Source organism: Uloborus diversus, unplaced genomic scaffold (assembly GCF_026930045.1).
Source record: "Uloborus diversus isolate 005 unplaced genomic scaffold, Udiv.v.3.1 scaffold_12, whole genome shotgun sequence".
In the NCBI taxonomy this organism is placed as follows: Eukaryota; Metazoa; Arthropoda; class Arachnida; order Araneae; family Uloboridae; genus Uloborus; species Uloborus diversus.
In genome coordinates, this window is record NW_026557876.1 from 3,542,691 (window position 1) to 3,563,819 (window position 21,129).

Here is a 21,129-nt window from a genome sequence, read left to right on the forward strand (position 1 = left end):
TACACCGCCCCCCCCCCCCTCCTTATTACATTTTTGCTCCCAAATGACGGACATGTTCTTAAACAAATTTTAGTACAGGGGTGATTGTGAGTTCATCAAAAAATGCCTGAAAGTTTCAAAGCGAGAACGGGGGGGGGGGTTAATCTTTGACCCTTATTACTTAAGTGCACCTTTGCCATAGTATTAAATAGTTCTGAGTCAAAATATTGTGTGTACATGTGATTAAGTTTTTAATGGATTACAAAGTTACTTTTGAGCTGGTGTTATACAAATTATCTTGACATTTGACCATCTTAAGGGATAGTTGTCCATCTTAAGGCTCTTTAAGGTATATTTGATGAGTATTATATAATTTACAAAAATTGCGGAGGTAGGGAGATAAAAGCATAACAAAAAAAAAACATAATTCCGGTATTTTCGGACATAAAAATACCGGAAATACGTCCGAAAATACCGGAAATTCGGTAAAATACCGGAACACAATCACCCCTGTAGTACTCATTCGGCTTGAAGTAAAATTGTTTATTGTGTTTAATATGATTTCCTAGATGGCAGCACTAATGGAAAAGGCTAAGTTTTTCGTGTTTACTCATTTTTTAAACCTTTTGCAATTTCTAAAATTTTTCTTCGTAGGAAACAAATCAATTTATTTCTTTGCTATCAAATTATTGATATGAATTTGTTTTGCTACTAATAATGATAAAAATTACGCGTGTAAGCAAATGTCCGAATGCGCAGTTATTGTTCAAGAGGAAGAAAGCAAATAGTGTAGCATACTGTCAATAGATGGCAGCACCACTAGAATGAAAAAAGTCTCTCTTTCTTAAGAATATTGCACAGTGAAAATTTTAAGAAAATAAAATATCCATTCTCTACACGAATATCGATCTTCGTCACAATTAATAAACAGAATAAAATAAATTAAGGGGTGACAGTACCTTAAAAATGATGAAACGATCAAAAAATGTTTTATTGCTTATTTCAAAACTTTAGTTCAAATATTCAAAAAGTTATGAGTGGTTTTAGGATATGCTCGCTATGTGCTCTTATGCAAAAGAAAAACTTTAAACCGCCTTTTCTCGATGATGGTTTTTTTGTGTTTTCATGTCATTAGAATCCCTAAGGATTTTTTTTCTATTAAAGATACAGCTTTAAAGTAATACTTTTTGCAATTAGGACAACCTATTTGACAAAACTGAGCATTGGATAAGCATTTTATAAATGACTGAAATGTTTGAGCATGATAAACCCTTAAAAACCAAATTTTTTTTTAAAAAAAACTTTGGTTTTTTACATAATTAATCACAGAAAAGTTTCTAATAAACTCATAAGCAAATGAATGCACAGATTTTTAGAGATGATTATAGTGATCGTTTAGCAAAAAACTTTTTTTTGAATTAGTCCAAAAATAAAAAAGCCTTAGGGATTTTTAAAAAATTGAAATTTTCCTCAATTTTTTGAATTTAAAAAAAAAGTAGGCAATATGTTTAAATTTTGAAAATAAATTATTGATAACGAAACAATTATGCATGTTATGGTTTCAAAGAAATATAAAATTTACTTAAATTTAAAAAAAACTGCTGTATTAAAACTGCCTTTAATTACGAATGAAAATCATACAACAGAAATCAGATTTGCGTTTGTTTCAACATTAAAATGTTCACATCATGTTTCCGTTTCTTCGCGAATGTTTCGAATAAATAAGTGATAATGATACGGTGCGACAAATGACTATAGGTGCTTTTCTCACTAAAACTATTATGTTACTAGTGGCACCCGCACGGCTTTGCCCGTAATAGAAAAATTAAAAGGTCTTTTGGTTCGCCTGTATATTTACAAATAATGTATGGTGAATTTTCTCGCCAATTGGCTTGTACTCACGTTACAGTTCCACGTTATGATAATTTCGTAATTAATGATAGTTTTTTCCTTAAAATTGGAATAGAAAAAGAATCACGTGGAATTTTCGAAAAATCGCTTCGAGGTGCACACCCCCATGCTACAAACAACTTTGTGCCAAATTTCATGAAAATCGGCCGAACGGTCTAGGCGCTATGCGCGTCACAGACATCCTACAGACATCCTCCGGACAGAGAGACTTCAAGCTTTATTATTAGTAAAGATAAAGATAACAGGACAGAATTAGTACATCAATATTAGCAATGAGTGGACAAGTCCAAATAAAAGTTTATTTATATCTAATGTGCATATATATATATATACACACATAAAATTTCATAAAGCAACTTTCTGTTTATAATTTCGTAAGTTACAAAAAAGGGGGGGGGGGGCGATTTCCGTCAAAATATTTTATTGAACTATTAAAAATATTAATATTTTATTGAACTATTAAAATATTAATATTTTATTGAACTAAAAATATTTTATTGAACTAAAAATGGGGAGAGGCGATTTCCGTCAAAATATTTTATTGAACTATTAAAAATATTAATATTTTATTGAACTATTAAAATATTAATATTTTATTGAACTAAAAATATTTTATTGAACTAAAAAAGGGGGGGGGGGCGATTTCCGTCAAAATATTTTATTGAACTATTAAAAATATTAATATTTTATTGAACTAAAAATATTTTATTGAACTAAAAAGGGGGGGGGGGCGATTTCCGTCAAAATATTTTATTGAACATACGCAGTTTTGCCTGGGTCAGTAATGATATTGAGAAACGATTTATACTTTCCCTTATTTACTTTTAGCTGCGCCCATAGCCTGATTACCGCAGGGGCACGGGCCCCTCCTCCTAGATTTCAGGGAGGCCCAAAATCCCTTTAATTTATCATGCTAATTTTAAAAAAATAATGATTTCTGTGATATATTGAAGTTGTAAATGGCAACAGTTGGAGTTGTCAAATCTTAAGAACAAAGATGCTCGTGATGATTATTATGTTGTATTTTTAGTTGTTAATTAACTTTTTCTGTTCCAATTTTAAGATTTTTTTTTTTAATTCCAATCATTATCATAAGATGGACGAGTAAATTACGAAATTATCATAACGTGGAACCGTAACATGGGCACAAGCCAATTGGCGAGAAAATTCACCATACATTATTTGTTAATATACAGGCGAAACAAAAGACCTTTTAATTTTTTCTGTTACGGGCAAAGCCGTGCGGGTAACCACTAGTATATAATATTTCATTTTACATTTCTATCCACTTTAATATAGTTAATTTTGCATTAGCTGTTTTACTCATTTTTCTCAGTTATATGATTCAGAACTAAATCATGTACATTAGTCGGCGTACAGTCAAGAGATAATATTTAATCAAGCACTTTTAGTATGAATTAAAATTGGTACAATACTCATAATTTTATGAATGTAAAATACAAGTAAAAAGGAATATTATACTATTTTGTTATATTAATAATGTATTAATACATCACAAAAATATAGTACATAATTTTTTTGTTATTTTTAATAATAAATGAACAATATTGCTGTAAAGTAAGAAAAAACAACGTCAAAAACAGTACAAATTTCCAATTACAGCAGACACGTGTTTTGGCGTTGAAGCGAATACCTTTTTCAATGCAAAAAGTAATGAGCTTATGGATGAAAAGACATCCGACAAAAGCCAAGAGCAGATAAGCATGCAGCTTAAAAGATAAAAATAGCGGATTAGCCAAACACCAATGAGAAAATTATAAACCGATCAGGAACCACTAGGAATGCAAGCAAAAGGCCAAGAGCTTTCTTTTAGGTACAGTAAACCCAGAAAGAAAATTCAAATCGACAAAGATTAAGCCGAAGCTTAAACAAAAAGAAAATATCAGTAACCGTGAACCGCAAGAAAGGAAAAGCTGAATGGAAGAAAAAAAAAACACCACGAAATAAAATAAACAGAAACAAAAATATTCGGAAAAAGGAAAAAATAAAGATAAATAGAAGAAAAAGAGGGGGGGGGGGTGTATCAACCAAGACAAAAAAGGTAAAAATAAACAAAGGAAGATAAATTATAAAAAAAAAAGGATGGGGAAAGGACAGTATTAAAGATATGGGAGCCAAATGTTGGAGAAATATGGAACTGCTTGATCTTAACATTAACTAAGTTGGAACTGTTCCTCAAAATATGAAACGAATCCCAAAAGCCAAGATCTGATGAATTGGGGCATTTTTTAGATAATCTGAAAAGACTCTTTTCAGATTATGATATTCAGACTCTGTAACTCCGAAACACATGTCTGCTGTAATTGGCAATTTGTGCTTTTTTTGACGTTGGTTTTTCTTACTTTACTGTTAAGCACAAAGGTATTTATTTATCTTAATATTGCTGTGATTAATACTTTTATATTAAATAATTATTGGATACTTTTTATATTAAATACTTATTGGATACTTTTTATATTGAAAATACCGTAGTTGAAAAAAATTAATATCAAAAATATTATGACATTTCTTCTTTACTAATAATAAAGCTGAAAGTCTCTCTGTCCGGAGGATGTCTGGATGTCTGTAGGATGTCTGGATGTCTGTGACGCGCATATCGCCTAAACCGCTCGGCCGATTTTCATGAAATTTGGCACAAAGTTAGTATGTCGCATGGGGGTGTGCACCTCGAAGCGATTTTTCGAAAATTCGATGTGGTTCTTTTTCTATTCCAATTTTAAGAAAAAAAAATATCATAAGATGGACGAGTAAATTACGAAATTATCATAACGTGGAACCGTAACATGGGCACAGGCCAATGGGCGAGATACGAAATTATCACAACGTGGAACCGTAAGATGGGTACAAGCCAACTGGCGAGAAAATTCACCATACATTATTTGTAAATATACAGGAGAGCCAAAAGACCTTTTGATTTTACTATTACGGGCAAAGCCGTGCGGGTATCACTAGTTACTAATAATAAAGCAGAAAGTCTCTCTGTCCGGAGGATGTCTGTAGGATGTCTGTGACGCGCATAGCGCCTAAACCGTTCGGCCGATTTTCATGAAATTTGGCACAAAGTTAGTATGTAGCATGGGGGGTGTGCACCTCGAAGCGATTTTTCGAAAATTCGATGTGGTTCTTTTACTATTCCAATTTTAAGAACAAAATTATCATGCGGTGGACGAGTAAATGACGAAATTATCATAACATGGAACCGTACCATGGGCACAAGCCAATTGGCGAGAAAATTCACCATACATTGTTTGTAAATATACAGGCGAACCAAAAGGCCTTTTAATTTTTCTATTACGGGCAAAGCCGTGCGGGTACCACTAGTTCAAAATAAATATCGGATATATCTATCGTCATATATATATCGTGACATATATCGGCGAAGCCCGCTTTCAGTTAGTCGTGTCTTGGTCCCATTCGGAATTTTGATGCTCTACTGCGTTTGTATCAAGTCTTTTTTTGCAACACACAATTAGGGCCCCTTACAAGTTGGGGCCCCTGAGTTCCAGAACACTACTGTCCGGCCATCGATCACATGGAAAGGCTAATATCCGGTTTATAGGCGGAAATGGACGTATCTATATTAGTTTATAGGGGTGTTGGTTGATTTCCTACAGATGTGCACTTTTGCCTCTCTATTATTAAGCCTCAGTTTTGTAAAACTGAAAATTTGCTCACAGCAACATTTTTTAAATCTAAAGTATATTCGATCCATATTCTCACGGCAAAAATGAAATGATTTATTGATTCACAACAAAGTTTTGAGCTTTTTGAGCATTTTGCTGTTACGTTCCTGAACGAAATGAAAATAGTTTCTTTTCCTTTGTTGTTTCCATGGTAACTATTTTTGTTTTCCCTTATTTTATTTTAAAAGAATGCAATAAATAAATAAGGCACTAGTGACATCATGAAACGCGAGCATCAAAATTCCATCGTTATTTTCCCTTCTCCCCTGCCAGGTTCATTCAGATGGAATCGTCTTTACTTGGCAGATTGCCAAACTACATACATCCCATGATCAAACAGTATGTTCAAGAAACCAAATTTCAGGATGTCAAGGTCTTCAGGAAAAGTGGAGGAGCCGACGCATCCGCCATTTTGGAGCAAACTTGATCCAGTGCTTCCTATGGCGATAGCATTGCTGCTGATGTTTGCATCTCTTTAGCATGTGTTAAATGGAGTCAAATGGGTGGCTTTTCGACTGTTCGTTGTGCAAACAGCTCAAAAAAAAAAAAAAAAAAATAATTTGAATTTTGACCTCTTGAATTTCAAATTATGTTTGTCGCTATCACGAGTGTGTGTGTGTATGTAGGCATGTGTGTTTGTGTGTGTGGGGGGGGTATGCGTGTTTGTGTGTAGGGGGTATGTGTGTGTAGGCATATGTGTTTATGTCTTTGTGCAGGCATGAAAAATTTACTTGAATTTTAACATCTTGAATTCAAATTATGTTTTTCGCAATCATGAGTGCATGTATGTAGAAGTGTGTGTTTGTGTGTAGGGGGCATAAGGTGTGTGGGTAGTTGTGTGTATGAATGTGTGTGTGGGGGGTACGTGTATGTGCGTGTAGGCATATGTGTTTGTGTCTGTGTGCAGGTATGAATGTGTGGGTAGTTGTGTGTATGTGTGTGTGTATGTATGTGTAGGTGTCTGTATGTATGCGTGTGTGTTTGAGTGTGTTTGTATGTGTGTATGTGTTTGAGTGTGTGTGTATGTGTTTGACTGTGTTTGTGCATGTGTGTAGGTGTATGTATGCGTGTGTGTGAAGGTGTGTATGTATGCGTGTAAGTGTAGGATATTGACGCAACCTGGAGACGGCTTTCGCTAGAGGAGCAGCATCGTGAAAAGCCGGTCGACGGTGATGCTGCAGAGGGTGCTGGTGGGAAAATAAATTGATAGCACATCAAAACCGTCAACAATAAGCAATCGTGATTGCTCAAAAACAAAGAGGATTTCAGCTCTTCAGATCTCCAGCAGATGCAGAAAGAAATGGATAAATAATAGCCCCGCGAAGTGACTGGCAGCCTGGAAACGACGCCAACCGTTTCCGGACTGTTCGGCGAATGATTGCCAATAAAGGTTGGTTTACTCGCTGTGCGCTTGCTCCAAAATGGCGGACGCGTCGGTTCCTCCACTGTAGGGGCTTTAAGCATTGGTTTCCCAGGAGCGAATCGCCGACCTTCGAGCGACGCCGAGAGGAAAAGTTGATTCTTCTGCGCATGCGCGCCCGAGCTAAATCGACGTTGTGAGTGGCCACCCCGGAATCACTTGACTTTGATTTCAGCGTCACGCCGAGTAGCGACGCCAAAGCTCGGTGATTTCGCTTCTAGGAAACCAGGGCCTCAGGAAAAGTATACTCACGCCGAGATGAAGACGTAGGCCACCTTGGCCGTCACGATGCTGGGCATGTTGACGTAGTAGAGCACCTTCATGGAGCGGTATTGGAACAGGCGGTAGCCCAGGCGCTGCCGGAAGTCGCCGATGGCCGACTCGATCTCTGCGGAAAACAGTTTCAGTTCTCATTATTTTTCTCCAAAATAGTGTTGCATTTTTTAAAAACGAGCCGATGTGTGCATCACATGACTTCCTTTTACTCCGATTTAATGTCATTTTCTCATTATTGGCAGTTTTAATAGGATTCAATAGTTCACTCTCTAAATATCACCAACAGTGGCCAAATTGAAACCAGATTTCAATTTAAAAAAAAAAAAAAATCGCCAAATGTTTCGCCAAGTTGGCAACAAGATTTGGCGACCAAAAACACTGGCTATATATCGCCAAGTCTCCGACAAATTATAACACCACTTGAGTTTACATCGAAATTAACAATGATTTCCCCTCAAAAAGGGGCAAAAGACCCCCTTTGGAGCATCCGAATGCAACCAAAAAGAGAGGTGCACAACTACACCCCACTAGGAGTCTAAGTACCAAATTTCAACTTTCTTAGGACATTCCGTTCTAGAGTTGAACGACATAAATATACGCATACACACATACTCAGATACATACGTACATACAGACGTCACGAGAAAACTCGCTGTAATCAACTCGGGGATTGTCAAAAGGATATTTCGGGTGTCTGTACGTTCCTAGGCACATATCCACGTGTGGTCGGGTTGAAAAAAAAACTCAACATTCATTTGGGGGTGAGCAAAATTTAAATTAAGGCCGATTTTTGGGTGAAATTTTTTTCGCGAATACAATATTTCCTTTTTCGTAAAAGGAAGTAAAAATGACACACTATTAGCCTTGAAACGGAATTTACGTTTTTTTTGTTCGAAATGTCGCCAACCTTGGCGACATTTCGAACAAAAACGTGTAAATTCCGTTTCACATTTAACAGTTTATAGTTTAGCAGTTACTGTCAACATTTAGCAGTTTATTGCAAAATTTGGCACCAAAAAATGACACCAACTTGGCGATATCTCTTAAATGTCTCGCCAATTCTATCAGCGCAATGTTAAATGGTGCATAGCAAGCAAAGTCAACATACGTGTTTTTGTTCGAAATGTCGCCAGCCTTGGCGACATTTCTAACAAAAACGTGTAAATTCCGTTTCACATTTAGCAGTTTATAGTTTAGCAGTTACCGTCAACATTTAGCAGTTTATTGCGAAATTTGGCACCAAAAATGACAACAACTTGGCGATATCTCTTAAATGTCTCGCCAATTCCATCAGCGCAATGTTAAATGGTGCATAGCAAGCAAAGTCAACATACGTGTTTTTGTTCGAAATGTCGCCAGCCTTGGCGATATTTCAAAGAAAAACGTGTTAATTCCGTTTCACATTTAGCAGTTTATAATTTAGCAGTTACCGTCAACATTTAGCATTTTATTGCAAAATTTGGCACCGAAAATGACAACAACATGGCGATATCTCTTAAATGTTTCGCCAATTCCATCCGCGCAATGTTAAATGGTGCATAGCAAGCAAAATCAACATACAGGTAAACCTACGGTAATTTTGAGAGAAAATGAATGGAATCAACGTCAAATTAAAGCAGATTAAAACAAATCTATATATATATATATATAAATGAATGTTTGTCTGTATGTCATCCATGAACTCAAAAACTACCCGGCAGATTTGGCTGAAACTTTCACCGTTTGTTATTTTTGGTACTGGGAATGTTTATAGACCAGTTCGAAAAAAATCCGATCGATCGTTCCTTTTCTATTCCAGTTTAAGTCACAATCCATTGATAAATACGAATAAAATGATCGGCTGCAGAAATGAATTCGCGTGAAAGATCTCATTGATAAGAAGTTAGCATTTTTCTTGAGTTTGAACAAATAAATTCTTTCTTTATTGTTTTATGGCTTTTCATGCAACGGGGGATTTAAAACGTTTTCTATTTGATATTTTTCGCGATGGATTGATCTTGCAAGCTGCGTGAGTACAAAAGTTGAGTAGAGTCACTTGATACCTGGACCGATTATGATGAAAATGGCGATATATATGTATTTTTCCACGGAGAAGGTGCATAATATGCTCATTGAAGCCACCAGGTGGCACTGCAGAGTAGCAACTTCTGCCCCGTTTAACCGATTGTCATGAAAATCAGTATAATGATGTATTTTTTTTGTTGGCGTAGCTACGCGCGTCGGGTACAGCTCGTATAAACATAAAAATAATTACTATTTACAAAATTGGTAACGATATAGTTAATCTATGAGAGGTTGTGTATTTTATTGTTCGTAATAAGTTCAAATAATGCATCCATAATTTATAGTTGTCTTTTAATGAAAAATTAATAGTTTCTGAAAGTTTTGTGAATTTCGTGTTTTTATACAACACTACACTACACTCCGGTCGGTATCACTACATGTGGTTTAAGAACCATTTGGATGGGGCCCTAAAGAGAGCTCTGTTTTTTTTTTTTTTTTTGAGCAATCAGGATTGCTTATTGCTTTTATTTGACTGTTTTTGGCGTCCTATCATTTTATTTTTGTATTATTACATAAATACACATACACAAACACATACTCAAACATATAAACACACGCATACACACAGACACCAACACATACGCACAGACACCAACACATACACACACAACTACCCACATACTCATGCCTGCACACAGACAAAAACACATATGCCCACACACACATACACATTCCCCCCCACACGCACACCTACACACATACACACAACTACCCACACACTCATACCTGCACACAAACACACATGCCTACACACATACACATAACCCCCTACACATATACCCCCCCACACACATAAACACACACACTGGTGATTGCGAAAAACATAATTTGAATTCAAGATGTCAAAATTCAAATTAATTTTTCTTTTTTATTTATTTATTTATTTATTTATTTTATTTTATTTATTTATTTTATTTTATTTATTTATTTATTTATTTATTTTTTTTTTTTGAACCGATCCGGATGCCGAGCAACCCTTGATCCGGCGCCCCCAGAGGTATTGACTTGGAAGGGGAACGGGGAGGATTCCGTGACTATAAGCATATTTAAAGTGTCCCAGTCACCATTAGTGAACACGAACAATCTTCAATCGGCTAATCATTATAAAAATACTAGAAAGTCGCCCGTCAAGGTATGACGGGTGAAAATTGCTTCTACATTTGAACGAAGCCATTGCCTGTTTGGGGATAGTTTGACAGTTGAAATGGTAACCCTAACTCCAGCGGATGAATTCTTAACTCCAGTAGGTAGCGTTCATTGTTTTCGTTTCTTCATTCCCTTCAAATGAGAGTGTGGCGCCAGCTAGTGAAGAGTCGGAGTCGATCATTTTGCCCGCAAACCGAGTCGGAGTCGGTAATTTTGGGAGTCAAAGTGAACGGAGTGGAATTGTTTTGGAGATAGAGAGAAATCATTCAAGAGTCGGAGTATCATTTTGTTCGCAATTCCAGTGAGGTAATCGGGGTTGGAATCGTGGAGTTAAAGTTGAATTGATTTTGCAGCAAATCGGAGTAAACCCTTCCAAAATCCAGGAGTCGGATTCGGAGTCAAAGTCTCAGTCATTTTTCCTCCGATTCTCAACCCTGAATGTTGATCCGTATAGCCTTACGTTTGATCAATAGTCGGATATTCGAATAATAAAACTTAACCTATTTTAACAGTTGGGAGATTTCCAAAAATTTTAGATTGGGAAAATTTTTATCGGAAAATTTAAACGACCTACTTTTTTTCCAATGAAATGTAGCTCGGCAAATTTTCATCGGAAAATTTGATCGGTACGATCTCTTTTTCCGATGAAATGCAGCTCGGCAAATTTTCATCGGAAAACTTGATCGATACGATCTCTTTTTCCGATGAAATGCAGCTCGGCAAATTTTCATCGGAAAATTTGATCGTTACGATCTCTTTTTCCGATGAAATGCAGCTCGGTAAATTTTCATCGGAAAATTTGATCGTTACGATCTTTTTTTGTGATGAAATGCAGCTTGGCAAATTTTCATCGGAAAATTTGATCGTACGGATCTAGTTTTCCGATAAAAAACAGCTCATCGAAAACCGTTCTCGGATTCTGATCGCAACGATATCAGCGTGCATTACGCGATGAGTTTAGGAGGAGTCGATGATCGGCCGAGCAAAATCCGATGAGTTGTTGCTACTTGGGAGTTAAGTGACCGGATCGAGTTCAGCCTTGTCGCGATAAAGCCTTTCCCAGCATGTCAAACATCACCAAAACATATTATCGAATGATCATGCCGTGGCTCGAGTTTGAGTGTTGAAACTCGCGGGTTACTCGATCATCGGCTGTTGTGTATATAAGAGGATATTTATACGTGCCCCAAATAAAACAAAATAAGTGGCAAATTTTGAAATAGGCTCGTTTTATCATACACCTTGATCGTTTAAGTGCTTACATTTTTTGATCGGAATCGACTGCGTGTTACACAACAGTTGAAAATTTGTCCGACTGTGGCGCTGCAAACTAAACTATTTAGTATCTCACTTTGCTTTATATTCTGCAACACGTATTTTACGCTTTAAACAACGCCTCCCTAATGCTAAATGCGTATCATCTGCCGGTACGCTATCAACGCTACCTGGCGGCAATACAGGCATGGCGTTGCTATGGCGATGAATCCAAACAATTCAAATCAAAAATTTCAAAATTTAAATTTAGAAATTAACCAATTGTGTTCTCCGCTATTCATTTATAATATTACTAGCTGCGTTGCCCGGCTTTGCTCGGTCTACCTTGAAAATAAAAATTGTGTCAAGTGACGTATATTCAACAATCAGACGTAAAAAATAAATAAAAAAACATCATGATTTCCTTTCCAAGCAAGGACGACAGATATTAAAATACTTTTAACAAATTAAATCCAGAAAGATAGATTTAAAATGCGTAACCATGGAAACACAAAATAAAATAAGTTTAAGGAATTAAAATCCAAAAAAAAAAAAAAAAAAGTGGTTCACAATTTGAATGGAATCGAGATTTTTTAAACTGATTTAAAAAGGCTTGTAACTTTTCTTCCTTTCGAGATAAAAGCTTATTTTTTCAACCATAGGTCGAGTTAGATCTGGAGTAAAGAAGCTGGCTTTTCCAATGGCGTCAAAAAGAAAGCTGTGGGACAATTCCTTCATTTTTTATTGATTTATTAAATAAAGAAAGTAGTGCCTAAATTTCAGCTAAGCCTAAAAAAAATCGACTTAAAAACGCAAATAACTCCCGCCGTAATAAAGTTAGAGCATTGAAACAAATTGCGTAGAACGCGGAAAATTCTACCCATTCGAACGATATGTAATAATAATATGTGCAAGTAATTTTTCAACCCCATATTTGAGAATTTATGTGAAAATTGGACGTAAATTGGAATAATAGAAGAACTATTCATCGAACTGTATTCGAACTGGTCTGCAAACCTTTTCAGGACTTAAAGGAACAAACTGTGGAAATTTCAGCGCAATCGGCCCAGTAGTTCTCGAGTTTTGCGAGTTCAAACACACAGACGCTTTTTGGAGATTTCGTTTTATACTATGTAGAGATTAAAGGTTCCGGTGCGACTTCCAACTTTCTTGAAAGGACGACACAGTTCTTGAGAGAAACACAGGAGCTTTATTTACACTATGTACAGGAAAAATCGTTAACAACTATTATATGAATCATCAGCAATTAAGCAAATAACAATCAACACCATAAACTCATCGGTTACACACGTATTTACATCCAAATACGTAAAACAACACAGCAAAATGCCTCGCAATAAACAGAGCTAAATACACTCTCAGCACAAATTCTCAATCGAAACTAAACTTTTTATCCAGCGTAACGGCTTATATACACACCGAAAAGAAATCTCTAAAATATTCCACAAGGTTCCCGAAAAACGTAGACTGTTATTTTATTTCTTTTCCATTCACAAATTTTATCATTCAGAAATGAGGGGACGTATACTTCAGATGAATGTACGGGGGCCGTATATTCATTACAAGAAACTATTTACAGGTTACGTTAGTACAATAATTTTAGATGAAAGATAATTTAATAAACGCCAAATTTAGCTAGATTACGACAATTTAAACACAAAAATAATTACCACTTACAGAATTTGTAACAATATCTTTTACATTCGACAGATGGCAGTAGCAAGTGCACCGAAATTTACTGTATCTCTGGCTGTCTGGATCTGTGTGACGTGCATAGCGCCTAGACCACTCGACCGATTTACATGAAACTCGCACAGAATTAGTTCGTAGCATATTGTTGAGCACCTCGAAGCGATTTTTCGAAAATTCGATTTTGTTCTTGCTCTATTCCAATTTTAAGAACATTTTCCCGAGCAAAATTATCATAAGATGGACGAGTAAATGACCAAGTTATCATAACGTGGAACCGTAACATATGCGAGCAAATAAACATAGCAAATGGGCGAGAAATTCATCATCTATTATTTGTAAACATACAGGCGAGACAAATGACCTTTTAATATTTTACTACCGGCAAAGCCGTGCGGGTACCGCTAGTATTTAAATAAAAGGAGTTTTTATAGCACTACTAACACTGCGTAGCTGGTCAAAATATCCGCAGACGGACAGCTGATGGGACCGTTGCTAAACCGTGAATCGAGTCCATTACAACTGCCGAAGGTGAGTTTTGGCGAACGGAACGAGCAGGGAACGGATCCCTTTCGTATACATAAAATCTCTACATAGTATAAAATGAAGTCTCCAAAAAGCGTCTGTGTGTTTGAACTCGCAAAACTCGAGAACTACCCGGCCGATCTCGCTGAAATTTTCACAGTTTGTTCCTTTAAGTCCTGAGAAGGTTTGCAGACCAGTTCGAAAACAATTCAATGAATAGTTCTTTTTTTATTCCAATTTAGGCTCAATTTTTACAAAAATTCCCGAATATGGGGGTGAAAAATTACTCGCAAATAGTAACATTATATATCGTTGGAAAGGGAAGAATTTTTCGCGTTCTACGCAATTTGTTCCAATGCTCTAGCTTAATTGCGGCGGGAGATTTTTACGTTTTTAGCACGAATTTTTTTAGGCTTAGCTGAAATTTAGGCACTACTTTCTTTATTAAATAAATCAATAAAAAATGAAGGAATTGTCCCACAGCTTTCTTTTTGACGCCTTTGGAAAAAGCGACCTTTTTTACTCCAGATCTAACTCGACTTATGGTCGAAAAAATAAGCTTTTATCTCGAAAGGAAGAAAAGTTACAAGCCTTTTTAAATCAAGTTTAAGAAATCTCGATTTCATTCAAATTGTGAACCATTTTCTTTCGCATTTTAATTCCTTAATCTTATTTTGTTTCCATGGTTATGCATTTTAAATCCATCTTTCTGGATTTAATTTCTTAAAATTATTTTAATACCTGTCGTCATTGTTTGGAAAGGAAATCATGATGTTTTTCTTATTTATATTTTACGCCTGATTGTTGAATATACGTCACTTGACACAATTTTTATTTTCAAGGTGGACCGGGCAAAGCCGGGCGACGCAGCTAGTAAATGTATAAAGTGTGAAATGTATGAAAGACTTTAAGAGAAGAATTCGAGTGATTTCGTCGTACCTTGATCCATTTCCGGGGGCAGGGGCACATTCGGAGGGGCACACGTAGAGTGATTCGAACTGCCACCGCATTCGGAACAAGGGTAGAGGCCTGTAAGGACAGAAACAGTTACGTCACATAGCAGACATTAAGGGGTCTAGGACCCTTAACTTCAAAATTTTCGATTTTTTTGAAAAAAAATATATTATGCATAGTTTAATTCTGAACAATTTGATACCTTATTAATTACCATACGCCAAAAACCTTTCAAGTTATCGTAAAAATTCGTAAACTTTCCCCATAGAGATTTATGTTAACAGCAGCTGTTTAAGCCACTTTTTCTCAGGTGCCGGTTACTTCGGTTTTCTCGTTTTGCGCGCATGATATCTCTGAAAAGTTCTTATATATTTCCGTTAAAGTTTTAATGTATGTTTATCTGGTTTATATTTATAACCTGAAGCTAAATTTTTTTTTTTTTTTTTTTGAAATTTTATAAGTTAATATCGAAAATTTCCAAAATTTTGGGCAAAAATTTTTTTTTTTTAAATATTAACTTTCATTTTTAGTTGAAATTTAGGTTCAGATCATAAACATCAGAAAAACATGCATGAAAAGTTTCACGGAAATATATAAGAAATTTTCAGAGATATCATGCGCGCAAAACCAGAAAAGCGAAGAAACCGGCACCTGAGAAAAAGAGGCTTAAACAGCTGCTGTTAACACAAATTTCTATGGGGAAAGTTTTCGCATTTTTACGATAACTTGAAAAGTTTTCGGCGTATGGTAATAAATAAGGTATCAAATTGTTCAGAATTAAACTATGCATAACATATATTTTTTCCAGAAAATCGAAAATTTTGAAGGTTAAGGGTCCTTAAACCCCTTAAGAGAAAGAAAACATATACAAAGTTTCCTGAAAAAGACTGAGCGTTTTCAAAAATTTGCAACAGGACAAGAGTTAATGATGATAAATAAATTCTTGCAGAAAATTTATGTGGTGGGCCGTAAAAGTTTTCCCGTAGAGTTTCAAATTTTAGTTCAAAATTTTTTCAACAGATGGCGCTGCAGGTAGTAAACCTGTAAGTCGAAAACAAAGACTTGAAATTCGCCGATTTTTCCTTTGATTACTTCATGTGATTGCAGCCGATGTCATTGCTGTCACGTGATCAGCCGACCGGTCGCTACTGGTCGTGCTCGTCGAAGGTAAGTGGATGGGGCACCAAATAAATTTCGCGCCCAGCGCCTTCTAAAATCATAGTCGGGCCCTGGACTTCAGACTCGATATCAAAATATCTTCGCTATAGAATAAGTGGATGGGGCACCAAATAAATTTCGCGCTCTTCCTGCTTCTTTTTATTCATTTTCCATAAATCAACTTAATTTTTGGAGAGAACTGAACTGGCCACATCCGCAACATACAAATATTTTATTTTCTACTCACTGATACATACAGGATGGGCAGCCCACTTGCCCTTTCTCCCGATAGCGGTCATAACTGCTATCCCGCTATTCGGTCAGGAATTTTTCAGGTCATCCCTTGACGACAGTCTATAGTCATATGACCTCAGGCGCTCTCTTGCATCTGAGCAGTAGGCGATCGCGGGAAGCCCCATTACGCAAGTATGGAGATCCCATAATTGCGTAATTTGCGTAATCATGGGATCTAGAGCCGCTATATAGATAGGCAGACGCATCAGCTTAAGTTTAGCCATTTTGGATCGGATTTTTCATTGTTGCACTGCTTGGGTTACCACAGCAAAGTTTCGGATTTCGCCAAATTTGCCGAAAATAAAATTTTATTTAATAAACAATTCACGTGCCGCTAATAATCGCTCGCAGTGAACAATCACCAAACGCGATAACTCGCCAGAAAAGACAACCACGCAAACACGCGCTCCGATCCGAAATGGCTGATCTAAAGCTGATGCGTCGGCTCGTATATATAGGGGCCTTAATGAGATCTAGAGTCGCTATATATACAGGCCGACGCATCAGCTTAAGTTCAGCCCCATTTTGGATTAAATCTTTCATTGTTACAGAGCTTGGGTTACCACAGCAAAGTTTCGGGCTGTGCCAAATTGGCCAAAAATAATACTTTATTTAATAAACAATCCACGTGTCGCTAATAATCGCTCGCAGTGAACAATCACCAAACGCGATAACTCGCCAGAAAAGACAACCACGCAAACACGCGCTCCAATCCAAAATGGCTGATCTTAAGCTGATGCGTCGGCTCGTATATACAGTAGGCGCCGCCCAATGTGATCACGGTTAATGTTATCATTCGCTTATTGTTATCAGAATCACGAAGTCTTGGAACACTTGTATGTTAACACACACGTTAAAAAAGTCGGATATTGTAATCAGCGTCTTCGTTTATTGTTATCACTTTTTCATAAACTTTCAATTTTTTCCCCGTTTTTGCTCCTCAATTAACAGAAATACATAGGCAAACCCAGACGAGACTCACTTTCTGTGAAACATTTTGTAGTTTTCAATAGCAGTTCAAAATATTTCTAGTAATGAAGCTACAGAAAGTTCGCCTCCAGTGACCACAGACTCCCCCAAAGAAAACTTTCTTTTGCACCTAAAATAATTCAGTCGCTGGACTTGTTGCAGGCATTGATGTAGGACCTCCATTGTTGCCATTACTTTGTAAACTATTAAAGAATTGTGTTGAGATTGAAAACAAAGCGAAGTTAAATTAAAATTTAAACAACAAGCAAAACCATATCGGAGAAGATAGAAAAGCTGAATGTGCTTTGAAACTGGTTTACGAATGTCAGGGAAAACAGTCATATTTTATTTCACCTATTACTATGTGATAAAAAATTGCATAATTTAGCTTTAGCTTTTTATAATTCAGATATTTCCATTCTGTTAATTTAATAATTTATAATTTAAAACTGCGTTTAGTTGAGTCATTGTGATCTTAATTTGAGGTTGCCAAAATAATTGCACTTTAATTGAAAAAAAAAATCATTATTTTGTGTCTCCTGGATTCTTTTAAGTTATTGTTATCAGTCGGTTATTGTTATCAAATTATATTTGTCCCAAAGTGATCAAATTAAGCGGCGCCTACTGTATGTAGGGGTTTTAATGGGATTCCTCTCAAGTGTTACGCTCCTTGTGGAACACATAATTTCTTACAAGAAGGAAGAGGAAGAAGCGGCTTACCTCTGTCCCTGAGAAAGCGCAGTCCGTCGTTGTAGCCCCGGTGGCAGAACCCCTTCTGCAGGTCGGGGGTTCCCGGGAACAGTACCCGAAACATCATGTACGCATTCTGTGCCGTCAGCTGTAACATGAACAGGGGAAAAGATTTTTGAATTCGCTTTTGAAAAACATTTTGCAATCAAAGATGGCTCACTGCAGAATGGTGCAGCCAGTGAATGAACGAACACACCCAAGGTTCAAGTTTGAATGGTTTGGTTTATAAATGAAGTGTCAAAAGGTTACCAAAGTTGGACTGGTTACTGTCACTTTCGGCTGTACAAGAGTAGAAAATGCTGCGTTTGTCCTCTGGTTAGATGTTACGGGGTTGCCCCCCCCCCTCCCAAATGAACCCGAACCATAGCCATGAAAGTTCCAGTTTGGTTATCAATATCTAGAAGATCAATAGGGCAAATGAAATAGAATTTAAGTGATTCTTGCTCTTTTTTTCTGACAGAATAGAAAGGAAAAGAAAAAAAAATAATTTGAATTTTGACATCTTGAATTCAAATTATGTTTTTCGCAATCACGAGTGTGTGTATGTAGGCGTGTGTGTTTGTGTGTAGGGGGTATGTGTATGTGTGTGTAGGTATGTGTGTTTGTGTCTGTGTGCAGGCATGAGTGTGTGGGTAGTTGTGTATTCTGGGGGGGGGGGGGGGTATGTGTATGCGTGTGGAGGCATATGTGTTTGTGTCTGTGTGCAGGCATAAATGTGTGGGTAGTTGTGTGTATGTGTTTGTGTAGGTGTGTTTGTGTGTGTGTGCGTGCGTGTGTGTGTAGTTGTGTATGTATGCGCGTGTGTGTAGGACATAGATGCAACCTAGAGACGGCTTTCGCTAGGGGAGCAGCATCGTGAGGACCCGGTCGACGGTGATGCTGCGGAGGGTGGCGGTGGGAAAATAAAATCAAAGGACATCAAAGCAATCAAGTGAGAACAATGAGCAATCGTGATTGCTCAAAAAAAAATGTAAAATGAACGAAATGTGTGCATTGTGTCCAAGACTCTCCGAGCCTCTGTGTGCTCTCTGAGAGTGTCCGGGTACAGAAATTTTGATTTTTTGACAGTTATTTAGCAAATGAAAACATGTTTTCATTTACGCCAGAGACTAAGCGAAACTTTCACTTACCCCAGGATTAGGGATGAATGTAAACAGTTTCCTTTTCCCTCAGAGACTAGGGGCAGATGAAATCAGGTTTCCTTTTCCCCAGAGACTGTGGGTAAATTATATCATATTTCACTTTACTACAAGACTAGGGATGGATGAAATCATGTTTCACTTTACCCCCAGACCAAGGGTAATTATGCCCCAGAGACTAGGGCTAATTCCAAACACTTTCATTTCCTCCCACAGACTAGGGGGTAAATCTAAACAGTTTCCTTTTCCCCAAAAAACTAGGAATAAATGAAATCATGTTTCTCTTCCCCTTAGAGACTAGGGGTAAATGAAATCATGTTTTACTTGACTCCAAGAATAGGGGTGAATGTAAACAGTTTCCTTTTCTCTCAGAGACTAGGGGTAAATGAAATCAGGTTTCCTTTTCCCCCAGAGACTAGGGGTAGATGAAATCATGTTTCCTTTTCACCCACAGAGACTAAGGGTAAATTACATCATATTTCACTTTATTCCAAGACTAGGGGTAGATGAAATCATGTTTCACTTTACTCCCAGATCAAGGGTAAATGTAAACAGTTCAACCCCCCAGAGACTAGGGTTAAATGCAAACAGTTTTATTTCCTCGTAGGGACTAGGGGGTAAAGGCAAACTGTTTCATCCCCCCAGACTATGGGTAAATTACATCATATTTCACTTTATTCCAAGACTAGGGGTAGATGAAATCATGTTTCACTTTACTCCCAGATCAAGGGTAAATGTAAACAGTTCAACCCCCCAGAGACTAGGGTTAAATGCAAACAGTTTTATTTCCTCGTAGGGACTAGGGGGTAAAGGCAAACTGTTTCATCCCCCCCAGACTATGGGTAAATGCAAACTTTCATCTCCCCCCAGAGACTAGGGGTAAAGGTAAACAGTTTCATTCCCCCTTCCAGAGACTAGGGGGTAAATGTAAACAGTTTCATTCCCCCCTTCCAGGGACTAGGGGATAGATGTAAACGGTTTCTTTTTCCACCCTAACTAGGAAAAAAATGAAATCATGTTTCTTTTTCCCCCCAGAGACTAGGGGTAAATTATATCATATTTCTCTTTACTCCAAGACTAGATGAAATCAGATTTCCTTTTCCCCCAGAGACTAGGGGTAAATAATATCATATTTCACTTTACCCCAAGACCAAGGGTATATGTAAACAGTCTAACCCCCCAGAGACTATGGCTAATTGCAAACAGTTTCATTTCTTCCCAGAGACTAGGGGGTAAATCTAAACAGTTTCCTTTTCCCCTAGAAACTAGGAATAAATGAAATCATGTTTCTCTTCCCCTTAGAGACTAGGGGTAAATGAAATCATGTTTTACTTTACCCCAAGATTAATAGTAAATGCAAGCAATCCAACCCCCAAGACCAGGGCTAAATGCAAACAGTTTCATCCCCCTAGAGACTAGGGGCAAATGTAAACAGTTTCCTTTCCCCCTGCAGAATTTTGGGCCCCCCTACAACAAATTCTGACGGGCTCCTCCACAGAAGCCAGCAGTGTATATTTGCAATGTTATACGTCTTAGTGCTAGCTTTTTTAATCGATTCATCTAGCCATTGGACCCCTTAAGGTAGTGGGCCCCCTGCACTGTGGGTACGCAGATCCGGGCCTCCTATTCTCCCAAAGACTAGTGAACTAGGAAACATTTCACTATAACCACAAGACTAGGGGTAAATAAAATCGTTTTTCTTTTTACCCCAGAGACTAGGGGTAAATCGGAACACTATTTTATTATCTCCTCTAAAATTTATTTAGTTTTACCCCCAGACATTTTAGGAGGACGCTGTGTGCCTTTTTTTTTTTTTTTTGAGCAATCACGATTGCTTATTGTTCTCTCTTGACTATTTTTGGATTTGCGCTGATTT

At 37.1% G+C, this 21,129-nt stretch overlaps 1 protein-coding gene across 1 annotated transcript in view; it reads right to left on the reverse strand.

The window, feature by feature from the left end:
- The window catches only part of LOC129232430 (patanin-like phospholipase domain-containing protein atgl-1), a 108,952-nt gene that overhangs the window by 17,984 nt on the left and 69,839 nt on the right, over positions 1–21,129 (reverse strand). Inside the window, exons 4-6 of the mRNA XM_054866575.1 lie at positions 18,085–18,202; positions 14,929–15,018; positions 7,267–7,402 (exon numbers count right to left, since the gene is read on the reverse strand). Coding sequence (XP_054722550.1) covers positions 7,267–7,402; positions 14,929–15,018; positions 18,085–18,202 — 344 coding nt within the window. The remainder of the gene's footprint in view (positions 1–7,266; positions 7,403–14,928; positions 15,019–18,084; positions 18,203–21,129) is intronic.